We start from the raw sequence: 19,221 nt of genomic DNA on the forward strand, positions 1-19,221 counted from the left end.
TTATACAATTTCTTTTTTATTTTCGCCGATGCTAAATAAAGAATATAAAATTTTGAGTAACTTTTTGTTTTTTCTTTGTTTGTGTGATCAAATCAATAAAACCAATTTTTTTTTTTGCACCTTTTTATAACACCTTTTTTGCAGTTTCTTTTTACCTAGGGTTTTTTTTTATTTTTTATTATGCAACAGCTAAATACAACAATTTTTTTCTTTTTTTGTGAACTACTAATTTTTTTGTTTTATGAGCAGATGCTAAATATCAAAGTAGTTCATTTAGTTAAAAAAAAATCATTTAATAAATATCAAATAAATAAAAAAAATTCCTGTTTGCGTGTTTCCTGATGGCGTGTTTAGAGGAGAACAAGTCGACCATATCGATAGCCATACCTGGGCATATGGACCCTTCCACTTCTGCTGACAAAATCTACCACGGACATACTCTTCCTCTTAACTTTATATCCTCAGTTTCTTCTTCAACAATTCTTATTTGGCAAAATAATTATTCTTCATCCGGTGCATCGTTGTGCTTCATCTATTACAAAAGATAAATGGTTCACGAATGTGTTGTTTTTTTTTGCCTTTTTTTAATTGCTTGATTTACGCTCAATATTTGTTACTTTCATGCAGCGTTGCTCGATTTCGATTGATCCTAATCCTAGGTATGCTGTTATGTTATTTTCAGTTTATGTGTTATTACTTATGTATTGCTGGTTGTGGTGTTGCCTTCGATAGTATGTGTTTCAGTGTGTTGAATTGTTGTTACGTTTCTATAGAGTTATTTTTTTTGGCTTGATAAATTCTTTCTTCGGTATCCCAATGAAAGCTTCGTGAAAAAGAAAAAAATAATAATGAAAATAGACTTGCACTATATAATTCTGTGGGGAACAGTAGTGGATGTTCTGAGGAATATGTTGTTTCTTCGAAACAACTTGCTGCGAGGATTAGCTTGCATCGATCGAACGATGATAAGGTTCAACTTTTATTTTGCTTTTCAATGTTTGGTTCTTGATTATTACAAAAAATGATCTTTTTTATGATGCTGCACTCAGATGATGTTAGCTGTACGCATGTTATTACACCCTTCTATAGTTTATCCGCAGTCTTCGACTCATCATGTCATACATTTGTTATTGTGGTATTTATCGTGTATATTTATTATTTGTTGCATATTTTTTAAATGTAGCCTGCCATGTTTTATCTTTGCTCTTTATATAACAGTGAATCTTGCTAATGCTGTTGGTATCCTAGGAAGCACAGACCTTTTAAAATAGATTTGACTTGCTTTCGGTGCTAATTTACTGCTCGTGCTGCCTTTGCGCTTATTATTTGCTTTGCTGCGGCCTATTGTAGGGTTGGCCTTTGAAATACAGCCTATCATGTGTCTTCTTTGGTTTTCCGTTAATAGTGGCATTTGTTAAACTTATTTCTATCCTACATTAGTAGTTCTTTTGACAAGAATTTTTTCTTACATTAGCATTATAATATTAGAATTAGGAGTGATCAACTTATTTAATACTGAAAAATTGAGATGCAGCTAACGTGTTTGCTCGGAAATCATAGTGTCAGTGTGACGATCCAGTTGGCCTGTTTGTGTTTGCAACTTGTGTTAGCAAAGCTATAGTCTGCTTTAGTCAGCTAAATGTTTAGGAATTGGTGTCTTGCTTAAATGTAGTTGTTTCTCATCGTTCCATTTTGTGTTTATTTTTTGGCCTGCTCCGATGGTTTGTTTATTCTTTAATAAATTTTTTTCCCTTTTCAGAGTTCTCGAGTTACTATCGTGATTTTGGTGCTTGTAGCTGTGTTTGTTCACAGTGCGGGGCTCTATTTTGGCATGTTGAGGGTCTGAAGCATTACTTCAAAGACCAACAAATACATTATCATTGCTGCTGCAAAAAACGGTCAGGTTGTTTTGCCGCGTTTTGAGGAACCCCCGCCATTGTTTAAGCAACTTCTGCAAACTCAGAGTGTTGTTGATAACATTCACGCTTACAACCAGATGTTTAGCATGACCTCTTTTGGGGCTCGAGTTGACGATAACATAAACGAAGGTCGTTCCCCGTACGTTTTCAAAGTATCTCGCCAGATTTACCATTGGATTGGTTCGCTGTGTCCTCAAGAGGGGTGTCCCCCAAGGTTTTTACAGCTTTACATTTATGATACTGCACATGAAGTGGAAAATAGAATGTCTCATTTTGGTGGGCCGGATTCAGATCGTCTTTGCAGTGAGGTTGTGTCTCAGTTAGTTCAGTTGCTAGATAGGCACAACAAATTGGTTAAACTTTTTTGCACTGCTCGAGATAAGTGCGCGGGTGTTGAGATACCTACGTTTAAGGTTTTCCTGTTTAAGGTTGCTGGTTCAAGACAACATGCGCTGCCGAGCTCTAATGTAGTGGGCGTTATTGTGTTCGATACCGGTCTGGAAACATGTACGGACTACGATGTTATTATCGAGCCTTTGTCAGATAGACCCAGGCGGATCAACAAACTTCACCCTCTGTACATGTCATTACAATATCCATTGATGTTCTTCTTTGGCGAACTGGGCTTCCACCCTAGGTTAATGTTGCGTGACATTACTGCTGCCCAGCGTGGACGCACGCGGAAAATGTCAATGAATATGTTTTACAGCTATCAGCTACATGATAGGTCTGGTGTTTACAGTCTGATGCTGCGCCTCGGCCGGCTATTCCAGCAATATGTAGTAACTGTTTATTGCAGTATCGAGTTGGATCGCATGGACTACATTAGAATGAAACATCAGGATATACGCAACGAATACCTTACCGGTTTGCATAACGCTATAAATAGGGGTGATCGGACCGGCGCAGACGTGGGCAGTAGAACAATTCTACCCGCTTCTTTCACTGGCGGTCCCCGTTACATGTTTAGCCATTACTTGGACGCGGTAGCCATTTGTCGCGTTTTTGGTAATCCCCAATTTTTTTATCACCTTCACGTGTAATGTGAAGTGGCTAGAAATCGTTCGCTATCTGCAACCCTACCCGTATTTAACAGCTTCAGACCGGGCTGATATTATTGCCCGTGTATTCCACTCTAAAGTTGAAGAATTCGTTACGTTCTTAAAACAGGAGAAGCATATTGGCAGCTTCAGAGGGAGTAAGGTTCCCTTTGTTTTTTTAGCTCCCTTTATTAGAGAAACCTCAAGCTGTTCTCCACTAACATTTTTTTACCTCTTTTTTCAATACTTTATACAATCGAGTTCCAGAAACGGGGTTTACCACACTGCCATACATTATTGTGGGTATATTCAGAGGCTTCAGGTACAATCATCGAGCACCTGGACGACTACATATCTGCTGAATTGCCTGACCCCCGAAGTGATCCAGTAGGTTACGCAGTTATCTCAGCCACTATGATGCATGGTCCATGTGGCCTGAGCAAAACTAAAGCTCCATGTATGGAAGGTATTTCTTGCTAATTTTTTTTTCCAAAGGTATATAACAACAAGACATTCTTTGACGTTGACGGTAGGGCTCACTATCGGCGGCATAATACTGGTGTATATACCACACGTTCAGGTGTCAAGCTTGATAATAGTTACGTTGTTCCTTATAATCGCATACCATCTCTGACATTTTTCAGGTTATACTAGTGTATATACCACACATTCAGGTGTCGAGCTTGAGAACAGTTACGTTGTTCCTTATAATCGCTTACTATCTATGACTTTTCAGGCTCATATAAATGTTGAATGCTGCGGTTCGACGATGCTTATCAAATATCTGTTCAAATACATTTCTAAAGGCACGGACCGTGTTGCAACTCGCATCTCAAAGCCTTTAGGCACCAACAATTCACAAACACCTGAAAAATCTGAACCACTTGAAGAAATTCAGAATTTCATTGACGCTCAGTTCATTTGCCCTTACGAAGCTTGCTAGCGTATTTTCAATTTTATAATACATCATCGTGAGCCTGCCGTGCAAATTCTGGCTGTTCATCTAGAGAACATGCAACTTTTACATTTTCACGAGCAACAACCCCTTCATTCTATAGTCGAAACCAATCTAACCAGAAAAACCACACTGACTGAATGTGAGACGACCAGTCCTAATCCATAAGGACAAATACAATAACATATGATTACATTGCGAGGTATTTGACCTCTATATGATACATTTTACAATCATTGCATTCATTTTAAAAGACAAACTTTCATTACATCGAAAGTTGATAGGCATGCATACCATTTCATAATATCCAACTATAAATGACCTAATCTGTCATTTGCTTAATTATAATCTTTAATGAACTCAATGACTTGAATGCAACGTCTTTTGAAATAGGCCATGAATGACTCCAAGTAATATCTTTAAAATGAGCAAATGCACAGCGGAAGATTTCTTTCAATCCTGAGAATAAACATGCTTTCAAGTGTCAACCAAAAGGTTGGTGAGTTCATTAGTTTATCGTAATCAATCATTTTCATAATTTTAATAGACCATAAGATTTCATTTATTCAATAATCATACACTCGCAAGTGTTTAAAATTCATTCATATGGATTGAACACCTGGTAATCGACATTAACAAAATGCATCTAGAATATCCCCAAACATATAAACATCGAAGTACTAAAGCAGTTCAAATTCTCTGACTGGGGCGTGTCAAAGCCCATAGATCTATCTTTAGGATTCGCGTCAATTGGTGGCAATTATAATAAACACCAATTCTTAGGCTACCAAGTTCAACAAGGGCGATATTCGGTATAACAATTCAACCATAGAATGTAGTTTCGATTACTTGTGTCTATTTCGTAAAACACTTATAAAAGTAGCGCATGTATTCTCAGTCCCAAAAATATATATTGCAAAAGCATTTAAAAAGGGAGCAAATGAAACTCACAATACTGTATTTCGTAGTAATAATGCATATGATGGCATTGAACAAGTGCAAGGTTGGCCTCGGATTCACGAACCTATATTAATTATATATATTTATATGTTAGTCAATATCTGTCTAACAATTTAGGTCAAGTTGTAGTGTATCACAATCTTAATGCTCGAGACTGATATGCAAAAGTCAATAAAAGTCAACTTGACCCAAAATGACTTCCAAAATCTATACATGATTATTATATAACTAAAATATAGTCGTTTTAAATATATTTAACAGATTTTATTAGAGTAAATAATATAAATCGTTTATTAATAAATAAAAATTTATATTAAAATTTATATATAAAAACATACTTTTATATATCTTAAGTAATAAAATTTATAAAGTTCACTTAATATCATAAAAATATAGTGGTATGTATTATTAATGTAATTATATTACATGTTGTAAAACACCTTTGTATCACATATCCATTTGATAAAATGATATTGATAATAATAATAATAAGTAAAATTTGTATTATTTTGTAATAATAATAATATTTATTATTATTCTACTAATAATAATAACAATATTTATATTTATTAATGATGATATTAATTATGATAAAATGATAATTCTAATCATGATAATTTTAACAATAACGATACTTTTAATATTAACAGTAATAATAATAATATTTTATAAAAATAATAGTTCTATTCAAAATGATAATTTTTAATAATAATAATAGTAAAATGATAATAATAATGATATTTTATAATAACATTGATATTTCTATTAAAATGATAATTTTAGTAAAAATGATAGTTTTAATATTAATAATACTTTTAATAATAATAATAATAATGATAAAAATAATGAAAATGATATTTTTATTTAAATCAGTATCTTAAAATATTTTAATTTTATCATTTATTATAATGTATTAATGATAAAAATTTATGTTAATATATAGTAAAAATATATTTTTATATAGTAAGTATTATAATTTGTATAATGTTCACATAATATCTTTTTAATGATAAAAATGTATGTATCATAAATATATATTTGTATCATGTATTTATTTGATTAAATAATATAATATTGATAATAATAATAATGAACTAAAAGTTGTATTATTTTATAATAATAATAATATTAATTATTTTAATAATAATAGTAATAATAATAATAATAATAATAATAATAATAATAATAATAATAATAATAATAATAACAATATTGATATTTACTAATGATAATAATAATTTTGATAACAAGTAATAATCTTTTGTAGTAATACTAATGTCATAATAATATTACTAATAATGATAAAAATAATGAAAACAATATTTTTATCTAAATCATAATCTTAACAATAATTTAACTGAATCATGATACTTATACTCATTATTTCCTAATCGACTTATTTAATAGCTTTTAGTTCTCTTTTATATCGTATTCATAATAATGATAATAATAGTAATCATAATAATTAGATGATATTAATATTAGTTTTAATGATAATGATACTAATAAGTATTATAATAATATCAATGATAATACTAATAATTATAATAATAATAATAATAATGATAATATTAATAATAACCTTAATGGTAATAACGATAGTAATAACAATAACAATCATAATACTTATATTAATAACAATAATGATATTAATAATAATAATAATAATAATAATAATAATAATAATAATAATAATAATAATAATAATAATAATAATAATAATAATAATAATAATAATAATTATTATTATTAAATAATAATAATAACGACGATAACAACGACGATAGTAATAATAATAATCATTTTAATAATAATAATACTAAAATTAATAATAATTCAGTTGACCATATCTATTAATCCGTTCATCGAAACCATAAGCTTTCTAAATGAAAAGTTATTAATTTTTCGCCAGCTTTCCAACGACATGCATATCATATACCTTATCTCAGTCGCATATGTATCAAATTCGTGATTTATCATAAACTATATATTGACGAAATAAAATATACAAGCACGCAAAATCATAAGTACTCGAGCACTAGTCAGGGATACACTATTAATATATAAAAGATAAGATATGAGTGCTCACGTATCAATATTGAGATTCAATATTGCAGGAAGGTACGTAAACGCAACGGAGATGATAAACACTAATTTGACCTCACGAGCATGCCCCCCGAAGAATACCTATAACCTCTATAGCTATAACCCATGTTTTCCTTAGCTCTATCCCGTTCGAAAAATCCATTTTGAAATAATACGCTCATGACCTCGTCGTAGTATTTTATGTATACCAATAATATATTGAAATAATACTGAGTATATATATATATATATATATATATATATATATATATAAATCGATTGAGAGAGTTTAGAGAAATATATTTCAAGTTTCTATGAAATGATGAAACCTATTGAATTCTATTTATAATAGATTTTTGAATTATCAAAGTGAATTATTAAAGTATGAATTATTAAAGTAAATTATTAAAGTATGAATTATTAAAGTGAATTATTAAAGTATGAATTATTAAAGTGAATTATTAAAGTTAAAGTAAAGTAAAAGTAAAGTAAAGGTAAATTTAAAGTATAGTAAAAGTATAAAACTGTGTACGTATAATACGCGTATGAATATATATATAATATTAATTTAAATTGTTATATATATTTAATAAAATAAAATATAAATATCATTATCTTTATCATACTGGTTAAGTAATGAGTTGTCAAAAGTGGTTCTAGATATTTATAAAAGTTATATATGTTTTAATAATAAAGTTCTTTCTAAACTGAAAACGTTTTTGTACGTTTGAAACTAAATCAAATAAATATGATAATTTTGTTTTTCAAAACTAAATATATTTAAGAATAATTTTGTTAAAAGGTTAAAATAATGGAAATCGTTATATCATAAGACGTTTTAGAAAAGTAGAATTTTATATATTCATAATAGGTTTCAAGTTTTTAAATTACAGTTTGTTGGTGAAGTGTGAGGTAAAGTCCAATGGTTAATATAAACGTATGAAATCATCTTAATGTAAAATGTCAAATGGGTTTATCTAATCGAAGAACCTTATCCTAGTTATTTATTCTATAAGACCAATCCTTATGAAATCTAAATAATTAACTTATCAAAAGACACGAGGAAATTATTGTAAAGTATGTATTGGAGATCAAACAGGAATTTACACTAACTTTTGTCTAACACTCGTTAATTGACACTTTGTTTTTTTTGTGAATCACTTTACCATTTATTCCGAATATTGTTAAAAAGGAAAAGTTTCCTAAATCAAAGTGGACCTCTCAACAGAGACTCGTAATCATACAATGTATCTGATAAATCAATCATTTGATATTATCTTCTAATTCCATTGATAAACATATTGAAACAAATACGTTCATGTAAGGTATTATGCATTTAATACTTTGTTAATATTCTCAAGTTATAATATATATATATATATATATATATATATATATATATATATATATATATATATATATATATATATATATATAATCACATCCATTTATATAATGGTTCGTGAATCGTCAGAATTTGGTCAAGGTTAAATGAATGTATGAACACAGTTTAAAATTTTTGAGATTCAACATTACAGACTTTCCTTATCGTGTCGGAAACATATAAAGATTAAAGTTTAAATTTGGTCAGAAATTTCCGGGTTGTCACAGAATGGCTACATTACAACTCCTCCTCTTCTACCGGGAGTCATCTTACATATCTTGATTTTCCATCCAAATTTGTCTGGTATCAAGCAAACAGAACCTGGAAATGAAGAGCAAATATAAATAAACCTTCTATTGGGAGACTATCGTATATACACCCTTCATTTGGAGAAGCTTTTTTCCTCAGGATGCTTCTCTGTCATCAAAAAGGTTCCATTAATGTTTTTAGTTCAACTTGATAGTATATGTATATATATGTTACCTGCTCTAATGTTTGATTATATTTTTTCATAAAGGATGTACGAGTTTTGAAGATAGTAGAACCGTCAACGAAGTGGTGCATCATACATACCGATCTGCGTGTGAAGCTGTTAGCCTTCTTGGCGATGATAAAGAGTGGGCCACTGCACTCGAAGAAGCGTCGGCATCGGCGAGTTCGTCTGAACTTCGTTCACTTTTTTCCCAGATTTTGGGTTACTTTGATGTGACAAATCCGCTGGAACTTTGGGAAAAGCATTGGAAATTGATGGCTGACGATATACCCCTGCGTGTTGCTGCATCTCTAAACATGCCAAAATTTCACATCAATGATGAAGACCTCCATAATTATGTGCTGTACGAAGTCAAAATCCTTTTGAACCCGCCTGCAAAATCAATATCAGAAGAATATGGGTTACCAGATCTACCACCATACCTGTTGTTAGATCTTGCTAACTGGTTGATTATGGAATAGAAGAATTACGACCGTGAATCTTTTAATAATCAGTGGGTGGAACTGGAACGTAGCCTGAATGGCAAGCAGAAACAAGTGTTTGAATTGGTAATAAATGCGTCGCATAATCAACAAAGCGAGTTGGTTTTCGTCTACGGCCACGGTGGAACAGGAAAGACGTTCCTATGGAAAGCCATTATCACAGCATTACGGGCAAGGGGGAAGATTGTCCTTTCTGTAGCATCGTCTGGCATAGTGTCCCTACTCTTGCCTTCCGAAAGAACTGATCACTCACGATTTAAACTTCCTTTGGTCGTGAGTGATGAATCAATGTGCAACATAAAAAAGAACACTCAAATGGCAAAGTTAATTCAAAGTACGGACCACATCGTTTGGGACGAGGCACCAATGAATGATAAGCGATGTTTTGAAGCGCTGGACCGTAGCCTTAGAGATATTTTAGACAACAACAATGCGCCTTTAGGAGGTTAGTCTTTGATTATGGGTGGCGACTTCAAACACACATTGCCTGTAAAAATAAAGGGTTCAAAATCAAAAATACTGGATGCCTGCATTACAACCTCTTATTTGTGGTCGGAGTTCAAGGTGTTTATACTTTCAGAAAATATGCGCCTTCGGCAGCCAGATTTGACGCCGTCGCAGAAAGTCAAGGTTTCTGATTTTTCCACGTGGCTACTCAACATCAGGAACGGTGAGGCAAGGGCACCTGATATCGAAGATCCAGATAATGCCCGGTGGGTGCACATTCCTGATGAGTATTGTATTCCATATGACGAGGACGGGCTAACAAACCTCATAGCTTTTATATATCCACGCACATCGCTGCAGAATCCAACAGCAAGTGAGCTTCACCAAAAAGCCATTGTGTGCCCTAAAAATGATAGGGCCGATTCTATAAATAAGATAGTTGTCTATATGGTTGATGGGCCCGTCATGACCTATAGCTGCTCAGACACCGCGACACCTTACAGGAATGATGGTGGTGAGTCAGAGATGCTCAATCCTGTTAAATGCCTTAACAGATTGAATTACGCCGGTCTACCCCCACCTGCTAGAGCTAAATCCGGGAATCTCAGCCATTTTATTGAGGAACCTTAATGTGGCAGGCGGGCTTTGTAACGGCACTAGAATGATAATCACTCAGTTACTAAGTACATCCATTGAAGCTGAAATCATCACTGGCACAAGGGTTGGTCAGAAAGTCTTTTTTCCAAGAATGAGTCTCATTCACAAGGAACCAGCGTTGCCTTACATTCTGAAGAAGCGTCAATTTCCAATTAAAATCTCTTACGCAATGACTATAAATAAGTGTCAAGGTCAATCTCTAAACAAGATAGGGTTTTATTTTCCAAAACCTATCTTTGGACACGGTCAATTATATGTTGCGATGTCTAGGGCTACATCACCAAACGGTATTAAATTGCTCATCAAGGAGAACGAACAACACGGTCCTAATACAACCAAAAATATTGTCTACAAGGACTTCCTATCAATAATTACCGACTTCGAGACAGCTGAAGCTGTCCATAATATTGACTAAAACAACCCACAGCCACAATCGTGTTATGTATATAACTAGTGTGTATTGTAAATATAATATTCTTTTTTCCCCCTTTTAGTTTAGCAGAATGGAAGAACTTACTCCACTTGCACAACTAATACCTGGCGATAGGAATCGAACAATTGCAGCTCGAGTTTATCGGAAATGGGTGACCTACAACTACCAAAACAATTCTCCAAGTGGATATTGCTGCCTACTCGTGGATGAAATGGTATTAATATGCTTTTCAAATTTCATTACATTTTTTTATTTAAAAAAAAGGATATAACTGACAGTATACATTTTGTGATGCAGCGTTGTCCCATGCTTGTGAATATGAGGTTTGCTGATAAAGACTTTATAGACAACCTTATGAACCTAAATGCAATGTATGTGATAACAAACTTCACCTGTCATGCGACAACCCGGTAGGAGAAGATTTTGCCTGGCACCACCACGCTCTGCTTTAATTGCAACACAACTTTTGAACACCTTCCCCACGCAGTCTTCCTGGAGGATTACTTCTAGTTTGTTGCATACAACCAGATGAGAAACCATATCCCGAACACCACTGTGCTTGCAGGTACGTTCCTCTCAATAACAACTACATAACAGTTAGCAACTACCGTGTCCATTAATATATCGCTTTTTAAATCAGACTTCATCGGATCTATTGAACGGCTTGAAGATCCAGTTATCATTGGAGATGTTAACCGCACTCAACTTGTAAGGAGGACAATCAACCTTATCTCAAGTAGGGCATCTGTTGAAGATTATGAAATAATTTTATATCTCTGACATAAATATTACTGACCACTACTACCAAAGGAATATTACATTCCTATCTCTAACATATTATAATTATCACTCACACACTTTATTTGCAATGGTGATACAATTCAGGGTACTTTGTGGAATAAACTTGCAGCTGCTTTTGATGCGGAAAAATACGATGCACTGGAAAAACAAGTTATCCTTGCAGTCACCTCATGCCGACCAAAAACTTACCGAGGTAGATGACACAATTAGAAAACAGACTTTATAACGATAAGCTACCTTTATATACACTATTTCTTATTTACAATTACTTATTGGCTAACAAATGTGCTGCTTTACTTTCATAAAGGGCAACTTCAACTGAGTAGAACTCAAGCCACACATTGTTATTTCAACCCCTCATATAAGAGTATATTGATTCTATTAATGAGTAAGCACCATTTTCAAGCACACTGATGTGTGCGGAACAATACATCTTTTACCTTCTAAATTTATACATGATTTAAACACTACAAATAAGCACACACAACTAACGAGCACTTAGAACCCGGTTATTATAGTACTTTAATGTAAGTATTCATTTCAAGTTCGTCCCAAGAGAGCGGTGTAAGTCGGATAATTGAAACTATTAATTGTCCTAGGGTTTGTTTGATTGGGGAGTTTTGATTGATTTTGATTAACAACTAAAACTTTCACAATTAAACAAACTTAAACTTAACAAGTAAACTAGTAGCAAGTAACAAGTAATGAAATATTAAGACTTAAATCAAATTAACTAAGAAGTGTTCACTTATCTAATCCTCTCTATGCTTGGCTTGCCCCGTTTTGCCCTAATTGCTATCACACTAGTTGTTGAACTATTAAATGTTTAGCATTACTACTAAACCTCAAATCAAATAACACTCTGTGAATTCACATAAGCATTGTATCCTAAGATCGAGTTAAGCATGATTTTGGTCATTGAGATTGAGCTTGGGTTGAAATCACTTAAAACCCCCAACTATTGAAATCACTTAAGATAATCGGCACTACTATGTTGACTAAAGGCCAATTGAAAACCAACCTAGATTAAGAACACAATCACTTGCAATTCCTAAGCTAGTTGTCTAGATCACCCAAGGTGTTGAAGCACACATTGATTCACTTCTCAAATCATTAAGAGAACTACTCAACACATGTAATCAAAGTCAAGCCTAAAACAACCTCATAGCAATGGATCTTTAGCTAACTAAACAACACATGATCATGTAATTCATTCAAACAACATCATCCAATTGATTAAGGGCAAATCTTATGCATTAGAGATTCATAGATAAGCAAGCAAGCAAGTGATTCAGCCAAACATAGCAAATATTACATTAGCAATAAGCATAGAAACATCAATAAACATCATCTTGAGTGATTACAAGCAAGGTTGCAAAATTCGCTATTTGGGGATTAATCGATCGAGCCTTTAGAAGGATTAATCGGCAATTCGGGGACTAATCAGAGATTAATTGGATGGTACTGTATACATTTAAATATTAAATTTTAAAAATTATATGTGTAACTATAGGAAAAAAATCATAAATATAAAGATAATTTTTAACATAATTGTCTAAAATTGTTCATTTTGCTTCAAAACTATAAAATTTTAGTTTAAATTCATGTTAAAATGTTAACCAATTTATACTTCGACTGACTTTGATTACCAAATTCGATTTTGATCCATCAATTGACGTTGACCGTTTAATTAAACGGAGTTTTGAAAATCGGAACGGATTGCTTCTAAAAATGGTTAATCGGGGATTAACCGACGAGTAATCGGGTTTTTTACAACACTGATTACAAGCAATAGATTCAAAGCTAGATGAAGAAAAAACAAAGATTACAACTAATTAGTGCAAAATGAGTAAAGTAAAGTGGAGATTACAACCCAAAATGACAAAGAGAAGAAGATCTAAGCTATAATCATAAGATAAACAAGAACAAAATCAATTAAAACTAAAGCATTCATCATTACAAGTAGAGAAAATAAGAACAAGTGCTAAAATGGAAAAGAAATTACAAAATGGAGAATGGATGATGCAGATCTAGCATCTAGCTTCACAAATCTTTGACTTGGAACATGAAATTAGGCTTTGATCTTGATAGAATCATGATTGAAACCATTTTAGGGCTCCAAAACGGCCTAAGGAAGCAGCTCCCCCACTCAAAAACCCCAAATTTGCTTTTATAGGTCGGCTGAATTTTTTTGGCTGAATCAGTGCCAGGAGCGGCGCTTTTGGCACAGGAGCGACGCTTTTGGGAGGACATGAGCGGCGCTTTTGTGTAGGAGCGGTGCTTTTGGAACATAGGAGCGACGCTTTTGTGCTGGAGAGGCGCTTTTGGCCACTGATCTTTTTAACACATATTTTAGCACATAGGGGCGCCGCTTTTGACCTTAGAAGCGTCGCTTTTGACCCCGGAACTTCATTTTCACTCCAAAACTTCACTTGGTTCATTCTTTTGGCCCAAGGGTTGATTCCTTAGCATAAATATGAACTTTTAGACCACTTTTATCCCGAAACAACTAAATACAACAAACCGCTCACTAATCATCACAACCCGTATCGAAATGCCACGAAAGTAGGGAGATATTGCGAAGATAAATATGTATATTTTGAGCAATATCAAATCCCCCACACTTGAACATTTCTTGTCCTCAAGCAATATAGGATCAAGCACTCTAAACTCAACCATCAATACCCAAAATAGTAGTCTCAAGCTCAAATGCAATAAAGATCAAACCAAACTTGCATTTCAAATAAATATGTCCAAAATGCAAAGTATTACCTCAAAGCACTTGCCATTCTTCAAATCATCACTTGAAGTTGAGACTTGGGCAAACTCTTCAATCAACAATAAAAAATGATCTTCAATCTTCTCAAACTCAAACCTTCAAGCAATAACATCATCAACTTCAAACAATCTCTTCAACTAGCACATCTTCAAGTCTTCAATCCACAAATACCAACACAATCACATTTCAAGCCTAAGTCTACCCGAATCAATCATTCCCCCGGCCAAAGTCAACTTCATCTTCGAGAAGGCCATCAAACATCAATCACAAAGTATCAAATCTTCACAAACTCAACTTAGACCTCCTTGACCTTGACCAAATATGTAGGATTTACGGGATAGCCATAAACTCATCAAACTAATCAATCACATCAAATCTTCCAAATCAATCACAATCTACTCAAACCTACTCAAATAAACTCAAGGTGTACTCAAAATATATAAGATGCACCCAATATGAATAAGGACCATGAATATCGTACACATCACCACTGATCATGAAATACATCGTGTAAAGAATACGCTTTCAAAAAGAATGCTCACCTCATCAACCCGCGATGACTATCCCTCTTCCACCTCCATGCCCCCAAAACACATATTTTCGTCAATTCCAATAATGGTCATCAATTCCAAATAATAATCGTCAATTCCAAGTATAGGGTTAAGGTGGGTATGCCAAAGGTAAGGGACTGGGTACCCCACCTTTATTTGGTCACCCGGGCACGTGGTAACTGGCACTCATCAAGCTTTCTATCACAATTCTATGATTTCTCTCATAGTAGGGCGAAAGCATCGACGAAGGTTCGTGGAATTATGGCCCCACGTAACTAAATAAGAGAGTCCGCCAATTCCAAATTTTGAAGCACTAGGAAGACTTTAACTTCCTGTAAGAGGATCGAGCATAACTTGGGAGACTTTACTCCCAAGCTTGGAACAAACATCACTTGGAAGACTTTACTTCCAAAATGAAACATTGCGAGTGTCAAAGCTTGAAGCTTTTGTTCACTCATCTACTTCCCACATAACAAGCTTTTATGCTTATTTTAAGAAAAGGTCGGAAGTAGTTACTACCTTTCCGTTAGTTGATTGAACAAGGGTGCCATAGCTTTTGGCTATGGGTTGTGTTGCCTAGCAACACTAGCATAGAGCCATTGCTCCTAAAAAGGATAGCACTTTGTGAAACTCGGTGGCTCCTTTTCCCACGGTATGATACATCAGTTGAAACATCGTGAAATGATGAGACAACCAATGTCAATATAAAATGATGTGGATTAGGAAGTATCCCATACCAAGTGAATTAACCATTTATAACAACCCCCATTTTTCCACTCTGCAATGACTATAATGCCCCTAGGGTTTCATTGTTGATTCGTACTTTATATTAGGGTTGTTATCCGGACATATTAAATAAAGTAATTAATACTCGTAATTAATGAACTAAACCCTAACCCTAAACATTTAATGTAAACCCTAACCCTAATAATAATAATAATAATAATAATATTATTATTATTATTAAATGTATATATTACGTATTAAAATGTATATAATCTATATTAATATAAATAAAATGTAAATAAAATATAAATATGAGTAAATATATAAAATGATTAAGTGATGGGTTACAAATGTAAATTTGTAATATATATATATATATATATATATATATATATATATATATATATATATATATATATATAAGCTGAAATATATATATAAATATATAATAAATTATGTTAATTATATAAAAGAGAATAAAATACAAAATAATTCTAGATTGTTCCATTTAAAAAAAAAGCCTAAGTCGGCCGATTAAAAAAAAGAAATTAAATTGATTTTTGTTTTAAAAAGGAATGTGTATTTGTCTTGAAGCCCAAGTAATTAAAAATCTATAAATAGAGCCTTAACCCCTCATTATTTTTCATCAAATTCATGGGAGCTTTCAAACCCTAAAAAAATTGTGAGTTTCTTTTCTTCTTTTTCTTTCTTTTTCTTTTTCGTTTTTTTTTCTTTTTCTTGTTTTTTTCTTTCGGTAGAAAACCCCAACAAAAAAAAAAAAAAAAATACTTTTGCACTTTATAAATTTTTTCTAAATTCATGGTAATTAGCTACATGATTAATAAGTTTTATAAAAATTAATTTTTTAGATTTATGAGTTGATTTAACAATTTCTATTAATTTGTTTGTTTTTCAATTGACCGAATACACACACACACACACACACACACACACACAGATATATATATATATATATATATATATATATATATATATATATATATATATATATATATATATATATATATAATGTATTGAGTTTAATAAATTATAAGTTATGCATGTTAATTATTAATAAGTAATATGAGATCTAGGAAAATTAATTTTTCTGATATTTAATACGTTTTTATATTTTTAATAATTAAAATAGTTTATTTATATATATATACGGTATACATATATATTTATCAAAAAATAGGAAAAAGGCTATTTAAGATATAAAAATATTTTTCCAGTAAAGTATGATATTTAATTTACTTATTTAGGTCAGAAAATAATTTATAAAAATAAAACTCGAATTATGTGTTATTTAATTATAGAAACAAGGTGAAATTCGTAATAAAAATATATTCAGAAAATAAAAATAAATAAATAATTTTTTTAGGTTCATAAACTTTGTCTAGATCTGAGAAAATTATAAAAATTAATTTATGGGTCGAATTAATAATTGTTAGATAATTAAACACTATTATTATGTTAATAGGAAGTAAGTAAGAAAATAATTGTAAAAATAAATAAATCTTTTTATAAATATTTTTCTACAGGTTATTTAACTGTAAGAAACTTATAAAATTTTAAAAATAATTATTTATGTTTATTTGGTATTTTATGTAGAATTAAACTTGTTTTTGTGATTAAATTAAGAATAAAAACAAATATAAATATAAAATTGTAATAAAAATACTTTCTTAAAATTTTCTACTGATTTTTATAATTAACTAAGACTATAAAAATTATTTATATGATTATTAGGTATTTAATTAAATATTTAGATATTTATGGATAATATTGGGTTAATAAGGTACTATATTATTAAGTATCTTGTAAATTAAATAATAAATAGTATAACCAATTATGTTATATATTGTATGTGTTGGTAATTAGTATATTATAAGAATTAATTAATCTGTGTCATAAGTTAGTAATATTAGCTTGAATAATAATACATATATAATTATTAAACTATTAATAGTTATATAATACAAATAGTAATTATATATATATATATATATATATATATATATATATATATATATATATATATATATATATAATTAACTTAGTTATATAATAAAAGTCTATACACCTATAATATGTGAAGGTTATAATCAAGAAAACGTGCATTATATACGAACCTCACCGCTACATATGGCCTAGGGTGGTCCTTGTTGCCTTATGGGAACCGCTTGTGGATTTCGAATGCCATGACATAGATTCTGGTCAAGAATCCTGGGCGCTCGGTGACAACTGATCATTCAAGTGACTTGTATGATAGCAACGAGATTTGGGTAAAGATGTACAACGTATTGTTATAGATTATAACCCAAAATTTCTATAATTAGAAAGCTACTATAATTGGAAACTTTCTATAAATGGTAACTTTCCGAAAATGCAAATTATTTTAGAAAACCATCATCATTAGTATAATTATTATACTTATGTCTATTAGGCTATATCTGATCGTACATTCTAACTCTAGGCTGAGATTTCGATCACATTCTTCCGTTCAATTCATTTTTCTTGTAGAATAACTCTTTTGTGCTACTAAGGTGAACTCATAGCCCCGCTTTTACATATTTTATTGTATTTTATAAATCTTGGGGTGAGACACATGCTTGCTTTAAATGATTTACAATTTAGACACAAGTGCCTAAACTTTTTGATATGCAACTTAATGAGATTATTGTTAACTTGTATTCTTACATGCAAATTCCCGCCATAATATCGTTAATTGCTGAAATTGAAATGTTTCAAGCTTAATTATTGTGAGTAGTCCTATTGAGAGCAACGTCTCTACCCATTGACCGATCGTCAAGGGGGTACATAATAATAATTACCGACACCCGTACAGTGTCAGGGGTTAATGTTTAGCTCAATATTATAACTCATGGCATATTGAATATTTTGATGTTTTGAAATAAATTTTGTGGTCTAAACTTATTAATTATTAAACCTATGATGTTCACTCAACCATTGTGTTGACATTTTAAGCATGTTTGTCTCAGGTGATGAATAGCTTATGTGCTGCCCTATGTTGCTTGCTTGCTGTTGCATTGGAGTCCACATTACTTATATTTTAGCATTTGTTAAACATTTATTACATTTGGGTTTACCATGTAAAACAATTTGTTTTTCGTTGCAATTAAATTACTGATTTTATTAAACGTCTCATTTAGAGTCGTTCTCGTTTATATAACTGTGTGATGATATTGGAAAAGTCATATTTACCCCCGGCCCTATTTGGGGGGTATGACAGATTGGTATCAGAGCACAGTTTATTATAGAGAACCAGGATTGCATTTATGTGTGCCTTATGTGTTAGTTAGGGTGCCTTAGCGATCTATAGGACTATAACCTTTCCTGACTTAAGATTTTAGTGCCTTTCCTTATTATTTCCTTTTCGAGTTCCTTTTCGAGCTTTTACGTCTACCTTAGAAACATTCTGATTTCCTTCTTTCCTTTCTTTTAGGATGTCGAGCCATAACCCGATCGTTATTTCTGTCTCCGAA

General features: G+C 31.8%; 2 protein-coding genes across 2 annotated transcripts; both read left to right on the plus strand.

The window, feature by feature from the left end:
- The first annotated feature begins 341 nt into the window (after positions 1 to 341).
- Positions 342 to 9,297, plus strand: LOC139874450 (uncharacterized). The gene is made up of 9 exons (XM_071861883.1): positions 342 to 464; positions 628 to 731; positions 889 to 970; positions 1,760 to 1,840; positions 1,904 to 2,927; positions 3,016 to 3,117; positions 3,273 to 3,425; positions 3,604 to 3,720; positions 8,861 to 9,297. The coding sequence occupies exons 1-9, from the start codon at positions 342 to 344 to the stop codon at positions 9,295 to 9,297; spliced, it is 2,223 nt and encodes a 740-aa protein (XP_071717984.1).
- A 336-nt stretch (positions 9,298 to 9,633) lies between these two features.
- On the plus strand, positions 9,634 to 10,395 carry LOC139874451 (uncharacterized). Its single transcript, XM_071861884.1, has 2 exons — positions 9,634 to 9,763; positions 9,899 to 10,395. Exons 1-2 carry the CDS (start codon positions 9,634 to 9,636, stop codon positions 10,393 to 10,395), a joined length of 627 nt encoding a protein of 208 aa, XP_071717985.1.
- The last annotated feature ends 8,826 nt before the right edge of the window (positions 10,396 to 19,221 follow it).

This window comes from Rutidosis leptorrhynchoides, chromosome 11 (assembly GCF_046630445.1).
Source record: "Rutidosis leptorrhynchoides isolate AG116_Rl617_1_P2 chromosome 11, CSIRO_AGI_Rlap_v1, whole genome shotgun sequence".
NCBI classification, from domain to species: domain Eukaryota; kingdom Viridiplantae; phylum Streptophyta; class Magnoliopsida; order Asterales; family Asteraceae; genus Rutidosis; species Rutidosis leptorrhynchoides.